Source organism: Daktulosphaira vitifoliae, unplaced genomic scaffold, assembly GCF_025091365.1.
Source record: "Daktulosphaira vitifoliae isolate Bord-2020 unplaced genomic scaffold, ASM2509136v1 Scaffold_2, whole genome shotgun sequence".
Classification (NCBI taxonomy): Eukaryota; Metazoa; Arthropoda; class Insecta; order Hemiptera; family Phylloxeridae; genus Daktulosphaira; species Daktulosphaira vitifoliae.
The window spans coordinates 20,870,893-20,885,937 of record NW_026099573.1 but is presented as its reverse complement, the minus strand read 5'-3'; the positions used below and the strand labels follow the sequence as shown (position 1 = coordinate 20,885,937).

Below are 15,045 nucleotides of genomic sequence, written 5' to 3'. Positions count from 1 at the left end.
TATAATCGTTGGTCTGGGGGACTGGACCGATAAGTATCCATCCAAACACTGAGCCAAAAGCCACTGGCAGCGACTCTCCGACGGAGACGCGATTACCGTCGAGTATACGTGCGAACAAGTCTGCGCCGAGCAATAAGTCCACATTATTAGGCACCGCAAATGACGGATCAGCTAAAGCTAGGTTATCATATTTCGCGGCTATGTCATCAGCAATACCTTCACTGGGCATCTGGACGGTAATAGTAGGAAACATCCATGCGTTGAATGTAAAAATAGGCTCTGTCGCGTATCTTGGTCGTATATCACACTTTACTAACCCTTGAACATTTGGTACTGATGTCCCTGACAAACCAGAAACCGGGGCCGTCCATCGTGTAACCCGAAGTCCTAATCGCGTAACACAGGCCGAAGTTATTGCATTAATTTGTGACGCCGAGTCAACAAGTGCCCGAACCGTGTGTAAAACGCCAACACAGTCGCGTATGTGTACGAGGACTGTTCCTAATAATACTGAATGACCAACAGTCGGGCCGTATCCAGTGAGTGACGCTGGAACAACAGTTTCATCTTGCAGTGGTTGACTATTGGTTGTAACATTGGACATCGGCATAATACGGACGTTAGCATCTGTGTGTAATAGTGGGTGATGTCGTTGAGTACAGTTGTCACACGCTATCGGTGCCCGACAATCGGGTGCCCAATGACCGACACGGAGACAACGAAAGCACGCTTTATTTTCACGTACCCATTTAATACGTGTGGCGGCGGCCCATGTTTTGAACGTTTTACAACTGGATACTGCATGCCCACCGTTACAAATTTTACACACACTGCTCGACCTATTGTTAGTGGATACTAACGACAACGACATTGGTTGTCTCCGATTTTTAAATCCTGTCTGCAACGTGTTTTGAAGTCTCGGCAGTTGCCTTTGAGTCCTTGGAGTAGACTCCTGTGGCACGCACTCAAGCACGNCACAGTAACTTTATTATACATATATATATTTATAAACTAATAAATATTCAATATATCAATATATTAACATTAGAATAATAATAGTAGAAAAAAAAACAAACAAAACGAAACATCACCCAGCCATCAGCTATCCATAGTGCAATTAACGTTGAATCGACTGCCAAAACGCTTCCCAAAGTAATTCTTCCTTTTGCGTTAGGAATGTGCAACCTCCGCTGCTCTATTTCCGTTGAGCACTCGAGTAATAGCACGTAACTGGTAATATAAAGTGTTGGTTGTCACCTAAACAGGCCAATACCAACCAAAAAACAATGAAACAAATTAAAAACACGCCAGCTCACTGGCCACGAGTCATCAGACTCAAGAGATGCGGTACGACATCAATCGCGTACACCGACGTAGTTAGTGACGGCAAACTGCCGGTAGTGCCGGACACGAGTGTCGTCATTACATGGAGAGGGGTAATGCGATTCGAGCTATGTGGGGAACTTGACCGGTACACACTTTAACTTTTGAACAAATAGATAGAGTAAAACTATGTTTTTGAATTAATCCGTCAATATAAGATGACAGCATTCAACAGCACAATTTAACAACAATCAACACTAAATGCAACAGGAAAGCAAACCTTCTAGTCAATTCTTTACAGGATATTTTATAATTAGAAATGGCTTACATCACAGATATGTCTTCTCAACATTTAATGTTCAATGAATGCGTCATTAAATTAATGCCTAAAAGATTTTTTAAAAATCGTATACGGCAGTAATTTAAGTAAACCTATGGAAAGTAAAGTTGGGAATATACTATAGCTAATCTACTACTAAAAAAGTTCCCACAGTACCTTGGTAAAAAAGTCGTAAAAAAAAGTATAGAAAATGTTTGAAGTATTATCAATAAAAATTTCGCAATAATCTTTCCAGTTTTCAAGAAATTATTTCAATATAAAGTGAATACTAAAAATATCAACATAATTATTTTACAATAATTTTTGGAACATTTCTATTTATTACGTGGATTAAGAGGAATAATTTAAAAAAATTACAACACCGATTATTTTAACTAGATACATTTATTGATCTTTTGACGAATCATTAGGCAAAATTGATCCCAGTAGAAGAAAAGTAACCTTGTGTAGTGACAAAAAAAAAACATGGCAAAGTAAAACAAAGGTAAAAGAGCTATTTAACAATGACTTTATCTATACATCAACATGGAATTTGATATAATCTTCATTTTTTTAATAAGACTTTTACATGTCTAGTTGTTCCAATGAAAATAACATCATCATTGCTTTAAAAGTGTTCTTATTTCCTATGATCAAACGAAGCGAAGGAAGTCATTTAGTTGAGATCTTGAATTATAACACCAAAATCAACTTACTACAAAAGTGAAATCTAGCAATCAAGAACAAATTATAATATTTTTTATTAATATATTATCCTCTTTTTTTTATTTTGTATAATATCTTTAATTACAATATTTACAAATCTATGTGCAGTGTTCAATAAAAATAGAAAACCTTTTTTTATATAAATAAATATATAGAACAAAAAAAAACATTAAAAAATGTACCATTTTAAATAAAATTAATTTATATACACACACATATATATAGATGTGTTTACACTTTACTAAATACTTTAGGACATTTTTTTTTTAGTTCTTTTGGGCAAAATTTGTCAACCACATCTTCAATTAAAGTTTTATAATCAAATATTTTTGATAAATGACGACTAACTTCTTCTAGTTGATCTCTAGTTACCCTACTTCTTTGAATATTATCCTAGAAAATATATATTAATAATCATAAATGAAAATATTCTTATTACATTTGTATAATATTTACCTTAATAAGTTCTACTATGTCATCTCGTAAATTTAAATCATTACATTCATGTTCAATTAATTGTAAAAGATCAGTCATCCTCTCAATGACATCATCTTCAATTTTTACCTGTAAAAAATTTAATAGTTACTTAGAAAATTAATATAAAATAAATATTATAAATATAAATATAATAAATAGGTGAAATATATGAAATAATCCAGAGGAGGTAAAATACAAGTAATTTAAGGAATAATAAAAATATATAAACAATGGTTAATTATAAACTACTCTATTACTTGCAAAATAAATACAATAATAGAAAAAACATTGTTTTTTTTTAGTAACATTTATTTTTTAGTAACAGCTCATAATTACTTTTTAAAATTATCCCTAATAACTTAAATGGATATCAACTTTTTATTTTTATAAAGGTGACATACATAATTAACTAACTTATAAAAAATAATGAAAATGACTGCTCGATAACAAGTTTTCACAACTGAATGTTTATAACTTTAGTTGTGTACATTTTCTTATTTTGAAGCTGGTTGAATTTATATGTTAACATTAAATAAAAACATAATTTGACAAAACTTTTAGGGGAAACTGGTAAAGAATTTTTTTAAAATTATAGAATGTATGATTCTATTGAAAAGAAAAAGATATAGCATGTTTTATATTTAAAAAAATACTATGCGAGTTATTGTTAAAAAATTACTTAGTTCTTAAAGAAATTGTTTAGTTTTTTAGTATTTAAATAATTTATGGATAACAAATTGACCATCAATTATTATTATTATGACTCATAAATTTATTTCTGAAATGTATATAAAATTTTTCAATTTACAACAGATTAAAAGCAATACCATTATAATTGATCTATTCATTAAAAAAAGGATAGCTAATATGTTTAAAATGTTGATTACAACTTTTGGATCAGTATTTCAGAAGTTTTAAAAATTTAAAGTAATGACTGGTGGTATGGAGTGGGTGCTGCTATATTTATCACTAGTCACTCTTCGTCCCACTTAAGTATAAAATTGAGAATAACTTAAAAATTACTGGTCCAGTTTCTTTATTAGATTATTTCCTTTTTTATACACTATATAAATAAGTATGTTGCTATTTAAACAATAAAATTGTACGAGATAATTTTAAAAAGTAATTATTAACTAATAAATCATTAAATATATGTAACTAAAAGAAATTAAAAAATTTCTTTCTAATATTGTATTTATTTTGCAATTAATTAGTAGTTCATGATAAACCGATCACTTTGTATTTATACATATACTGAATATAGGATGTTCAGTAAGTAAGGAAACGGGTTTCTATTATTCTCATTGTTTGTAACAATTTACTTGTTTCCTTACTTACTAAACACTCTGTATAAATTGAATATATAGAGAGGAGATAAAATATTATTAGGCTAATATTTTTGAGGAGTAATTCAACTACTAATGATCTCTTGAATACACCATAGCAATTATTTCAAAAATAAAAATTTTCAAATAACAAAATATTATACTTGATTTATTGAAAACTTTTTAAAGTAAATCAAATTTGTGATGTACAGTTATATGGGATAAGTCAAGTTTTGATTATTATTATACTAAGAACAATATAAATTAATATTTTTTTAGAATTTCTTATTTTTATATAAATTATTTAATATCACAATTATGTTAATAAGTTCTTGCATGGAATTTCACTAAATGTAACATAACATTGATGAAAATTATTGAAAATTTATTATGGAAATTATTTTATATAATAAAGAAAATTTTGTTATATACCTTAATATTGATGATAATTAATATCAAAGAATATTATACTTATTTAAAAAAAAATTATCTAATTAGTAATTGATTATCGTATAACTTTTATCAACACAAAACCAAACACTACAGANATGAAATAATCCAGAGGAGGTAAAATACAAGTAATTTAAGGAATAATAAAAATATATAAACAATGGTTAATTATAAACTACTCTATTACTTGCAAAATAAATACAATAATAGAAAAAACATTGTTTTTTTTTAGTAACATTTATTTTTTAGTAACAGCTCATAATTACTTTTTAAAATTATCCCTAATAACTTAAATGGATATCAACTTTTTATTTTTATAAAGGTGACATACATAATTAACTAACTTATAAAAAATAATGAAAATGACTGCTCGATAACAAGTTTTCACAACTGAATGTTTATAACTTTAGTTGTGTACATTTTCTTATTTTGAAGCTGGTTGAATTTATATGTTAACATTAAATAAAAACATAATTTGACAAAACTTTTAGGGGAAACTGGTAAAGAATTTTTTTAAAATTATAGAATGTATGATTCTATTGAAAAGAAAAAGATATAGCATGTTTTATATTTAAAAAAATACTATGCGAGTTATTGTTAAAAAATTACTTAGTTCTTAAAGAAATTGTTTAGTTTTTTAGTATTTAAATAATTTATGGATAACAAATTGACCATCAATTATTATTATTATGACTCATAAATTTATTTCTGAAATGTATATAAAATTTTTCAATTTACAACAGATTAAAAGCAATACCATTATAATTGATCTATTCATTAAAAAAAGGATAGCTAATATGTTTAAAATGTTGATTACAACTTTTGGATCAGTATTTCAGAAGTTTTAAAAATTTAAAGTAATGACTGGTGGTATGGAGTGGGTGCTGCTATATTTATCACTAGTCACTCTTCGTCCCACTTAAGTATAAAATTGAGAATAACTTAAAAATTACTGGTCCAGTTTCTTTATTAGATTATTTCCTTTTTTATACACTATATAAATAAGTATGTTGCTATTTAAACAATAAAATTGTACGAGATAATTTTAAAAAGTAATTATTAACTAATAAATCATTAAATATATGTAACTAAAAGAAATTAAAAAATTTCTTTCTAATATTGTATTTATTTTGCAATTAATTAGTAGTTCATGATAAACCGATCACTTTGTATTTATACATATACTGAATATAGGATGTTCAGTAAGTAAGGAAACGGGTTTCTATTATTCTCATTGTTTGTAACAATTTACTTGTTTCCTTACTTACTAAACACTCTGTATAAATTGAATATATAGAGAGGAGATAAAATATTATTAGGCTAATATTTTTGAGGAGTAATTCAACTACTAATGATCTCTTGAATACACCATAGCAATTATTTCAAAAATAAAAATTTTCAAATAACAAAATATTATACTTGATTTATTGAAAACTTTTTAAAGTAAATCAAATTTGTGATGTACAGTTATATGGGATAAGTCAAGTTTTGATTATTATTATACTAAGAACAATATAAATTAATATTTTTTTAGAATTTCTTATTTTTATATAAATTATTTAATATCACAATTATGTTAATAAGTTCTTGCATGGAATTTCACTAAATGTAACATAACATTGATGAAAATTATTGAAAATTTATTATGGAAATTATTTTATATAATAAAGAAAATTTTGTTATATACCTTAATATTGATGATAATTAATATCAAAGAATATTATACTTATTTAAAAAAAAATTATCTAATTAGTAATTGATTATCGTATAACTTTTATCAACACAAAACCAAACACTACAGATATATTTCATATAATAGTATGCATATAGTATACAGTATACTCATTGAAAATATTGAAAGTGCAGTAACTTAAATTATATTGTGTATATTGGGATATTTTGTTTTTAATTTGTATGACATTAAATTAGATTCTGTATTTAATTTTAACTTAAAAAAAGAAAAATATGGAAATATTCAACTAATAAGAATAAACATAATGTCGTTTATAATTGTTTTAAAAATTCCAAATTGTTCACCTAAAATAAATTATTTGTTTTATTTTTGTTACCAAAAATAAATTAATAACTTTACCTTTAAAATACACAAATATTAAATATAGTGGTTATTTTGATAACTGAATTATAAATTTTTGTAATATTCCTTTCTCCTCAAAATATAATATATTATTTATAAATATATATAATAAAAATACATTTATTAAACGGTTTACTATAATAATTCATTAATTTATTATTTTAATTATGTCAAAATTGAATATAAAATGATGACTTATAAAATTAAATGGTATTAAAATGATAAACGGTTACATTTGTGTAATCAAAAAAGTAATTATGCTACCAATCATAAAATGTGATAATTTCATATTATGCTATTATGTCTTACCATCTTAAGTCCGAATAAGTACTATTTTAATAGTACACTAAAATTAATTTGCATTTATGATAATTTTATAATACACAGATTCCCAAACAAACACAAAACTTTATTCTTAATATGAACATATCTTAATACCATTTTGTGACAATAGATGACTTTAAAAAAAAATTGATAAAATACAGATTACATAAAACTATATTTATGTAAGTAGTAGCTTTATATTGTGTGATGTTGCAACTCACCACATGATATGTAATAATCATCTATGACCAATCAAAATCATTCTCATTTTGTGTAAGTTTGGAGTGAACAATTAAACTATTTCTTCTCCACTTACTATATAATTTTTGCACTTTTTCTTGTATAAAATCATCATACCTGTTACCCTTTTAGTAACAGTTTGGATTCAATAAAATTCAATATACTAAAACATAGTCAATTTCCAAACATACCACTAAATAAATGTCACCTATTCATCTGAACCATGTATCAATTTAAAGTTTAAGAATTATAAATTAAATATATGGAATACAAAATGCATCAGTTTAAATAATAACATGATTTTTCCCATTTAAGCACAAGAAAATTAAAAAAGTTAAATTAACTTATATTTGGTAAAACAATTCAATTTTCTATATAACTTAAAATATGACTAGTAAAAATTAAACATGACTACTCACCATTCCATCAAATTGTTTTAACAAATGTCTAACTCTCCATCCAGATCTACTGTCTGGTGCCCATTTTTTAGCTTGTTGAATTTCAGCTAATTGTTTTTTATTTTCTTTTACTTTAAAATCACTATGTCTAAAAAAAGTTATTAAAAAATTATTTATTTGTATATTTTTAAAGTACTACTGTTTACTTTTGAAAGTGATGTGATTGACCACGCCAAGAGTTCTTTAACCTTCCTAAAAGTGTAGGTCTTTTGTTCGTTGGATTGTATGTTGAGCTACCATCACTTAAATCTGTTGATATTTTTCCATCCTCAAAATAAGTTTTATCAGCTTTCACATAGTCAAACCCTGAAATATTGATATGTAAAATGTACATAAAAAAAAAAGTAATATAAACAACATTTATATTTTTATATTATACTTTTATCTATTAAATACCTATAAGGGTAAGCAAAATTTAAAAAAATTTTACATGTACACTATCAATTTATTTATAAAAAAATTTGTATTCAAAAATATTTTAGTATATAATTTTTCAACTGTTTAATATCCCAAAAAAATATATAAAACTTATATAATCATTATATAGGATGATTCGGTTAAGCATAAACCACTCAATTGCTCAAAAAATCAACAATATTAAAATACAAAAAATTGATTTTTATTTAGTTACATATCTTGATAAATCGGCTAATAATTAGTTTTTATAACCTTATCCCTTATAACTTATAGGGTTGTCAACTTTTTTTAAAATAAGCTTATAAAGCAATCTAATTTAAAAAATTATTGTTCTACAACAAGTTTTGGACCTGTCTTCTGAATTGTCATTTAGTAGTTTTTATCATTTTATATACACTGGAGGTAAAGCATGATAACTGCTAATTTTATCATTAAACATTTTTTGGCTACATTTTTCTCCCTACCAAGATATAAAAATGAGAATAACTTCTAAAGTACTACATCAAAAATTGTTACCAACCAGTTATTTTCTATATTATATAATTTTATATTTTATAAGCAAATTATATATGTTTCACTATGAATAGTCAATCAAAAAATAGTGTTATGAATTGTGTTTACCAGTGGTATTTTCTCCCTAAAATTAGTGTCTGACAAATATAAGAAATCTGCATTTACCAAAATAAAATGAGTATAAATATTTCAGATGGTAAGTTACCAAAACTTTAATTACAACAAGTATGTATTCTGTCATATACAGCAAGTGGTTATCTGCTTATTGATTAAAAAAAAAAATGTATTACCAATACCAACCTGAAACTCTTTTAAACGTACAGATATTGAATATTGATTAGTCAATATAATACTAAAAAGCTAAGTAATATTTCTAAATAACTTTTGACCCAAAGAAGTCTAGTAATGTTATCAAAGAATAAAAATGAAACATGAAAAAATTCAAAGTTACACCAATAACAAAATTTTTATAAAATTTGGATTGTATAGAAAAAAAATGTAGTAAGTTAAAAAAATTAATATTAAATTTAAAAAAAATATATAAACATTTATACCACAGATTTTGTGATAACTTATTTATAAAAAAAAAATATTTGTGAAATAATATAAATTACCATTGTCAAAGTCATTCCCAAATACAGTATCATCTTCATCGTTTTCATCATAATCATCATCAGCTGGACAGTCATCATCAACATCCATATCATTATCATCTAGTTCATCCTCTAGTTCATCTTCAGCATCCCCATCACCACAATCATCATTACAATCCAACACATCATCATCTGGGAATTCATTTTTATTGTGTTTAATTACCTTATCTTCAACATATTCCATTTCATCACCAACAATTTTGAATGGACTATTTTGATTCACAGGGCTACAATATAAAAACTTATTTAACTTATTTATACTAGTTCAAAATTAAAGGAAAAACAGATTCCTACAGTAATTGTTTACGAGGTTTTTTACGTGGACTAATTTCAACCATTAATTGTGATTGTGTTCTCTGTAATGCAGCAATTCGAGGTAACACGACTTCTGACACTTGAGGAGCTGTAAGTAGTTCATCATGGCAAATGGTTGTCTCATTATAACCATTTCTACTAGGCATAGATTCTTCTGTAATACAGTCTTCTGGTTCAGGTTTTGTTAGAATTGGTATAAGGTTTTTTTGGGCTTTAAGTACACTATCAAAATTTAGAAGTATTTTTAAATAAATATAGTATAAATAAAATTTACATAAGTTAATTCCAGTTTTTCCATACCCATCTGCATCACGTTTTCTTAAAATACTAGGTCTTGGAGATATAATTGGTTTAAATACATGCTGGTTATTAGGTACATTAAGGTTTGATTCTTCACTACATCCTGCAGAACCTGAAAATATCAATTCCTGTTATAGAACAAAATAAAACGAACACCACATAAACATTGTAAAAAAAAACATCTTAGTTATTATTTTTTTCTATTTTTATTAACTAGTACCGTTTTTACATAGATACTGGTAATTATTACCATAACTATGTTTAAAATAAAACACAAACAATTTGAAATTAAACATTTCTTTACAATGGGGTTAACTGTATTAATTTAAACTATTTAATGTCATAAGAGTAGAAATATAAATCAGTTTATGTCTACATTGGAATTTCAACTTTTATTTCAGGGTGATTAAAATCTTGGAACTTAAAATTAAATTACCATGAACAGCTGTATTATTAACACTTGTTTTGAGGTGATAATTTTTGGAAGGAAAACAATTTAAATCATTCTGATGATAAATTTCTGGTGTACCAGGTATATTTGATTGATTACTTGTGTATTTTACTACACTATCATATGTTCCTTAAAAATAAAATAAATATAAAATAGGTGAGAAGAAAATTTTACACCTAATTCAAAAATACAAGGGTGGTTTGAAAAATAAGATTCTTGTGGTTTTTATAACAAAGGAAACCAAAATCTAAAGATGTTACTAAAAAAGATTTTTTTTACTGTGGAAATCTGGATTTTGTAATTTTTATAAACTTTAAATCTTTGTAGTGTGTCAAAGTATATCTAATGCTTTGCATTACACTTCTTAAATTTATCAATGAAAAATTTATAATCAGTATTTTATATTACTTGTATACAAACAAATTATTTATTTATTTTTCATAAAATTTACACTGTTGTATACTATTAATTATATATGTATATATATGTATCACTTGATCATTGTATACTATGCATCTTATTTTAAAATAATAATCAAGTTATGTTCAATTTAATACAATAAACTGAAAATCACTAAAAGTGCTCACGACAATATCCCAAGATGAAGATAATCAAAAATAATATAAAAAAGCTTAGTTATGCTTACACATCCTTGAGGGAGTCATTGAGAGAGCTACTTTTGAAGGTTCTAGAATCAATACAGAACTCAGAACTCTCTCGGCGAATTAATTCTTTTAACTGGCCGCGACCCCATGTTGTAATAGGTACATATTAGTGTGTCATTCATTTACATTTTGCGTATAAAAATTATTTATTATTCTTTCCAAAAACTTGGAAATGTATAAAAAAAATTATTGAAAAGACGCCGGTCTTTTTTGACTGTCACTAAATATTTTGAAATTAAAAGACAGGGTAAGTCAATTTACATTAATCTAAATGTTTACAGTTAACCCAACCCAACCTGAGTAAAAAAGGATAAAGCAATATATCAAATACTTTTATTAATTTTCAAACTTTAATTATCACTGATTAGTTTGTACCGTATATACCTAATCAAATTTCATGAGATAGCCACAATCTCATCGTTGCTTAAAAGAATTTAAAACTTAATGTGATTTCTACTGTATACATAACACTTCGTCTGAGTATTCATAAAACAACCTTTTGTTACCTTAGTGTTTTGCAGAGACTTACCAGTCAGCCTATTTAGATCATCTCTATAAAAAGGAACTTTAATTATTTCTTTTTATACCAACTTTTCTTTATTGTTCTAAGCCTTCAAACTATATAACCTAATAGAACCTCAATGCTAACTAATTGACCAAAACTCAAACACCCTACCTTGGTCATATAACCACATAACATATTACTTTTTTTTATTATTAAAAGTAGACAAATTATAAAATATAGATATTTCAAAATAATTACTGCATTTCTATTAACCAATGTGATTCTTATTAACACTAAAAATCTATTTTCTAGATTGGGGATTGTGATTGTAAAAAAAATCATAAAAATTTGTCATTATTATAACTTTTAAAAATGTTAAAACATTTATTTAAATGTTAAAATTTATATTAAGTATCTACTCTAAAAGGCTCTTTTAATACTAGACGATGAATTTTTTTTTAAATAATAATTATGTCGAAAAAATTATATTTGGTATTTTTTAATGTCATATATTTCTTAATTTAACAGTTATTAATTACTTTTTTAATTCATTCTTTATACCTTAATAGGGCGTTAAATTATTTTTTGTATAATTGCTATATACATATTTAAGTAGTTTATAAAATAAAAAATTACCTAATGAAAAAAAGACTAATGAATAACAATTATTGACCTATTATTTTGGAAGTTATTAACAATTAAAAAAAAGACTGGAATCAGGTGCACGTATGACAATTTTTAGTGTTAGATATTGCAATCCTATTGTATCTAGATATAAAAATGTAAATAACTTTCAAATTATTGATATAAAATTTGTTTTCTTAATTAGATAATTTCCTAATTTATAAATAAGTTAAAAATATATGTTATACTTTAAAAAATACCCTTATAAGGTATAGATTAAAAAGTAATTAATAACTGATAAATCAAGAAATATATGATACTAAAAAAAAGAAAAATAATTTTATTTATTTAATTATAATTAAAAAAAAAAATTGAATGTTTAAAATAATCATTCTGTATACATATATAGCACATATAGAGTATTTGAAGTAAATTTTATTTAAAGAAAAATATTTTTTATGGTAAAATGAATAACTTTGATGAATCTTATTATCTAGGAACTCAAACATATTGTATAAAAGTATAAAAACAGGACTCAAGTGATATGTTATCAATCCATTGTAAATTACATTAAAATTAAAAACTTACCAGTTTTATTTATAACTGAAAAATGTGGCACCATTGAATGAGCTGATACGGGTACCTTTTTTAATATAAACAAACAAAAAATAATATTAAATTATAATACAAAAACAACGTAAAATAATTATTTAATATCAATTACCTTAGAAGGTACACTTTCATTTGATGCATGAATGACATGTGCCATTTTAGAATGAGATGAAATAACTCTACAAGACTTCTTTATGTGTGGTGATGATTTACATGCTTTATATGCCTGTAAAAAAAAAGTTGTATATAAAAAAAAATAATGATAATGAATTCTATATAAAAGATATATTTATAACTAATAACATCAGAAGGGCTTTTTTAAAACTTTAAGAATGAAAAGGTTAAGAAGAGAGACTTAGATTTTTTTAACATCTAATAAAATGACAAATTTTTTGACACCAATACTCATAATTTTATTAAAAGTATTGGCCAATATATTAAAATTACTGATAATTATAATAAAAGTAATATTGTTATCTTCGATAACAACAAAATATATTGATATCTATTAAGTTTTGTTGAAACAAGCATTGTACATTAAGTAAAGCACTTTCAAAAGCAAAAATTAAAAGAATTAAAATAAAAAATAACATTTTATAGTATTATAAAATGTTGATTTAATATTAAGTTCCTAAAAAAAAATCTAAAAGTGTAATTACCTCTTTTATATGCTAGATTATTTATATATAGCATCAGATTTAAATTATAACTTAATAGCCTAGATGGAAACAATTTTTGCTGGAGTATATCTTTATGTTATTTAATACCACATTATATATTTCAGACATCCTCTACATACATTATTTTTAAACTTTTTAAGCAGTGGCCTGAATATTAGATAATTCACTACTTTTAAAGTTAAATAGTTTTTTATTTTTTTATATCAACAATCTTGAATTTTGTCATTAATATTTGAATCAATTTTTTTCATCAAATATGAATGAAAATTAAAAATATCATACAAACATTATTTAATATAAAATTTTAATGGGACATTTAAAATATAAAAAGTCAATAGTAATCACTAAAAGTTGTTTTAACAAAATTTTACTATACTTATCAATTAGACTTAATTCATAATAAATTTAATTGTTTAATAGTAATAATAAAATTTATAAACACAAATATATAAGAATGAAAAATTTTTAATTCAATAAATTTTAAACTAAATTACAACTCAAAAATGAATTTAGAGACACTATGACTTAACCTTAATGAAAAAATTACAGAAATTAAACAAATTAAACAAATTAGACATATGATTAGTGGTATTGTTTCTTATTCTCGTATATTATACAAAATAATTTAATTTGTAAATGTACCTATTTGATTCTAAAGATAAAAACATAGTTATTGGATAAACCCATTTTGTTATATTATAACTTGAACAGATAATTACTTTCATTTTCATTTACATATATATTTATAATTTTACCTTATTTAGTTAATAGTACACACTTTAAAAATTTTTATTTTTATTAATAAAGTTATATCAAACTTACTTTGGAAAAATACATCTACTATATTTTGATAATTACTCAAAACTTCAAATAAATCTAAATAATTATACAACTAAAACAGAATTTAAGCTAATTATGAAGTTTTCTTTTAACTTTATATTTGTGAAATTATTAATTTCCTAAATAAATTAAAACTTTTTTAATGATATTACTTTATGATTTTTATAATAAAATGTACTGAAATTAATTCCTTTTCATAATAGGTAAAAAATAATAATGATTAATTTCATAATAATGAGTAAAAATCCATAGAATAAATATACAATACCAACTGTATTATATCACAAACAAAAAAAAAAATTAAAAGTATATAATTTACCCAATTTATTATTATTAATAGAGGAGTTCTAAATTACAAATTTAACAATATGTTACATAAAGACACATTACACTGATGATTTTTAGTAAAAATCAGAATCTGAATGTAACTATCCTTAAAACTATCAAAATACTTAATAACATTTTAAAAATATATTCATTATATCAACAAAAAAAATAAATACATAAAATAAGATTTCTTACTGTCGTATGAGTCGAATTCAATCAATCTTATTTAGTAGCTAAACTATAGAATCATTGATTTTACCAATCTATACATAAGAAGATCCGTCTTCAACGTTTAGAAAACAACCACAATAACAATAATATTAACTCAAAGTACATAGGCCATAAACGACGCACTACAATCTGCAAACGAGTGTGGATATAATAATTCGTTTCCCAGTTATTTTTT

General features: G+C 24.5%; 2 protein-coding genes across 8 annotated transcripts in view; both read right to left on the bottom strand.

Moving 5' to 3' along the window:
• Positions 1-1,767, bottom strand: part of LOC126899662 (cytosol aminopeptidase-like) — a 14,392-nt gene extending 12,625 nt beyond the window's left edge. For 2 of the 4 annotated variants that reach the window (XM_050674738.1, XM_050674730.1), the window contains exon 1: positions 1,092-1,767. Coding sequence is in view for 1 of the 4 variants with exons in the window: in XM_050674730.1 (XP_050530687.1) it covers positions 1,092-1,099 (8 nt within the window). In the remaining 3 variants the exon portion in view is untranslated. Of the gene's footprint in view, positions 1-1,043 lie in introns of all 4 variants that reach the window. The other 2 variants (XM_050674736.1, XM_050674733.1) reach the window with 2 other exon arrangements.
• Positions 1,768-2,440: 673 nt separating this feature from the next.
• On the bottom strand, positions 2,441-15,045 carry LOC126899666 (uncharacterized). 4 transcript variants are annotated; one of them, XM_050674747.1, is made up of 11 exons: positions 14,835-15,045; positions 12,905-13,018; positions 12,769-12,823; positions 10,372-10,515; positions 9,936-10,047; positions 9,615-9,857; positions 9,282-9,547; positions 7,884-8,043; positions 7,699-7,825; positions 2,825-2,932; positions 2,441-2,761 (listed from the first exon to the last, which is right to left on the bottom strand). In XM_050674747.1, exons 2-11 carry the CDS (start codon positions 12,947-12,949, stop codon positions 2,600-2,602), a joined length of 1,422 nt encoding a protein of 473 aa, XP_050530704.1. In that variant the 5' UTR covers positions 12,950-13,018; positions 14,835-15,045; the 3' UTR covers positions 2,441-2,599. The 4 variants fall into 4 exon arrangements, 3 of the variants coding, with proteins under 3 accessions (XP_050530704.1, XP_050530705.1, XP_050530706.1); XR_007702664.1 differs by lacking the exons at positions 2,441-2,761; positions 2,825-2,932 and adding exons at positions 7,017-7,173; positions 7,261-7,442; XM_050674748.1 differs by lacking the exon at positions 10,372-10,515 and having other exon boundaries at positions 2,442-2,761; positions 14,835-15,044.

Bases quoted from the DNA above. Each gene is read 5' to 3' on its own strand.
- LOC126899666 (XM_050674747.1), bottom strand. From the start codon at position 12,949: ATGGCACATGTCATTCATGCATCAAATGAAAGTGTACCTTCTAAG. The intron at 7,826-7,883 runs GTAAACAGTAGT...AACTTTTTTTAG, and splicing joins CAATCACATCACTTTCAAAA to ACATAGTGATTTTAAAGTAA. The intron at 2,933-7,698 runs GTGAGTAGTCAT...AATTTTTTACAG, and splicing joins TAAAACAATTTGATGGAATG to GTAAAAATTGAAGATGATGT.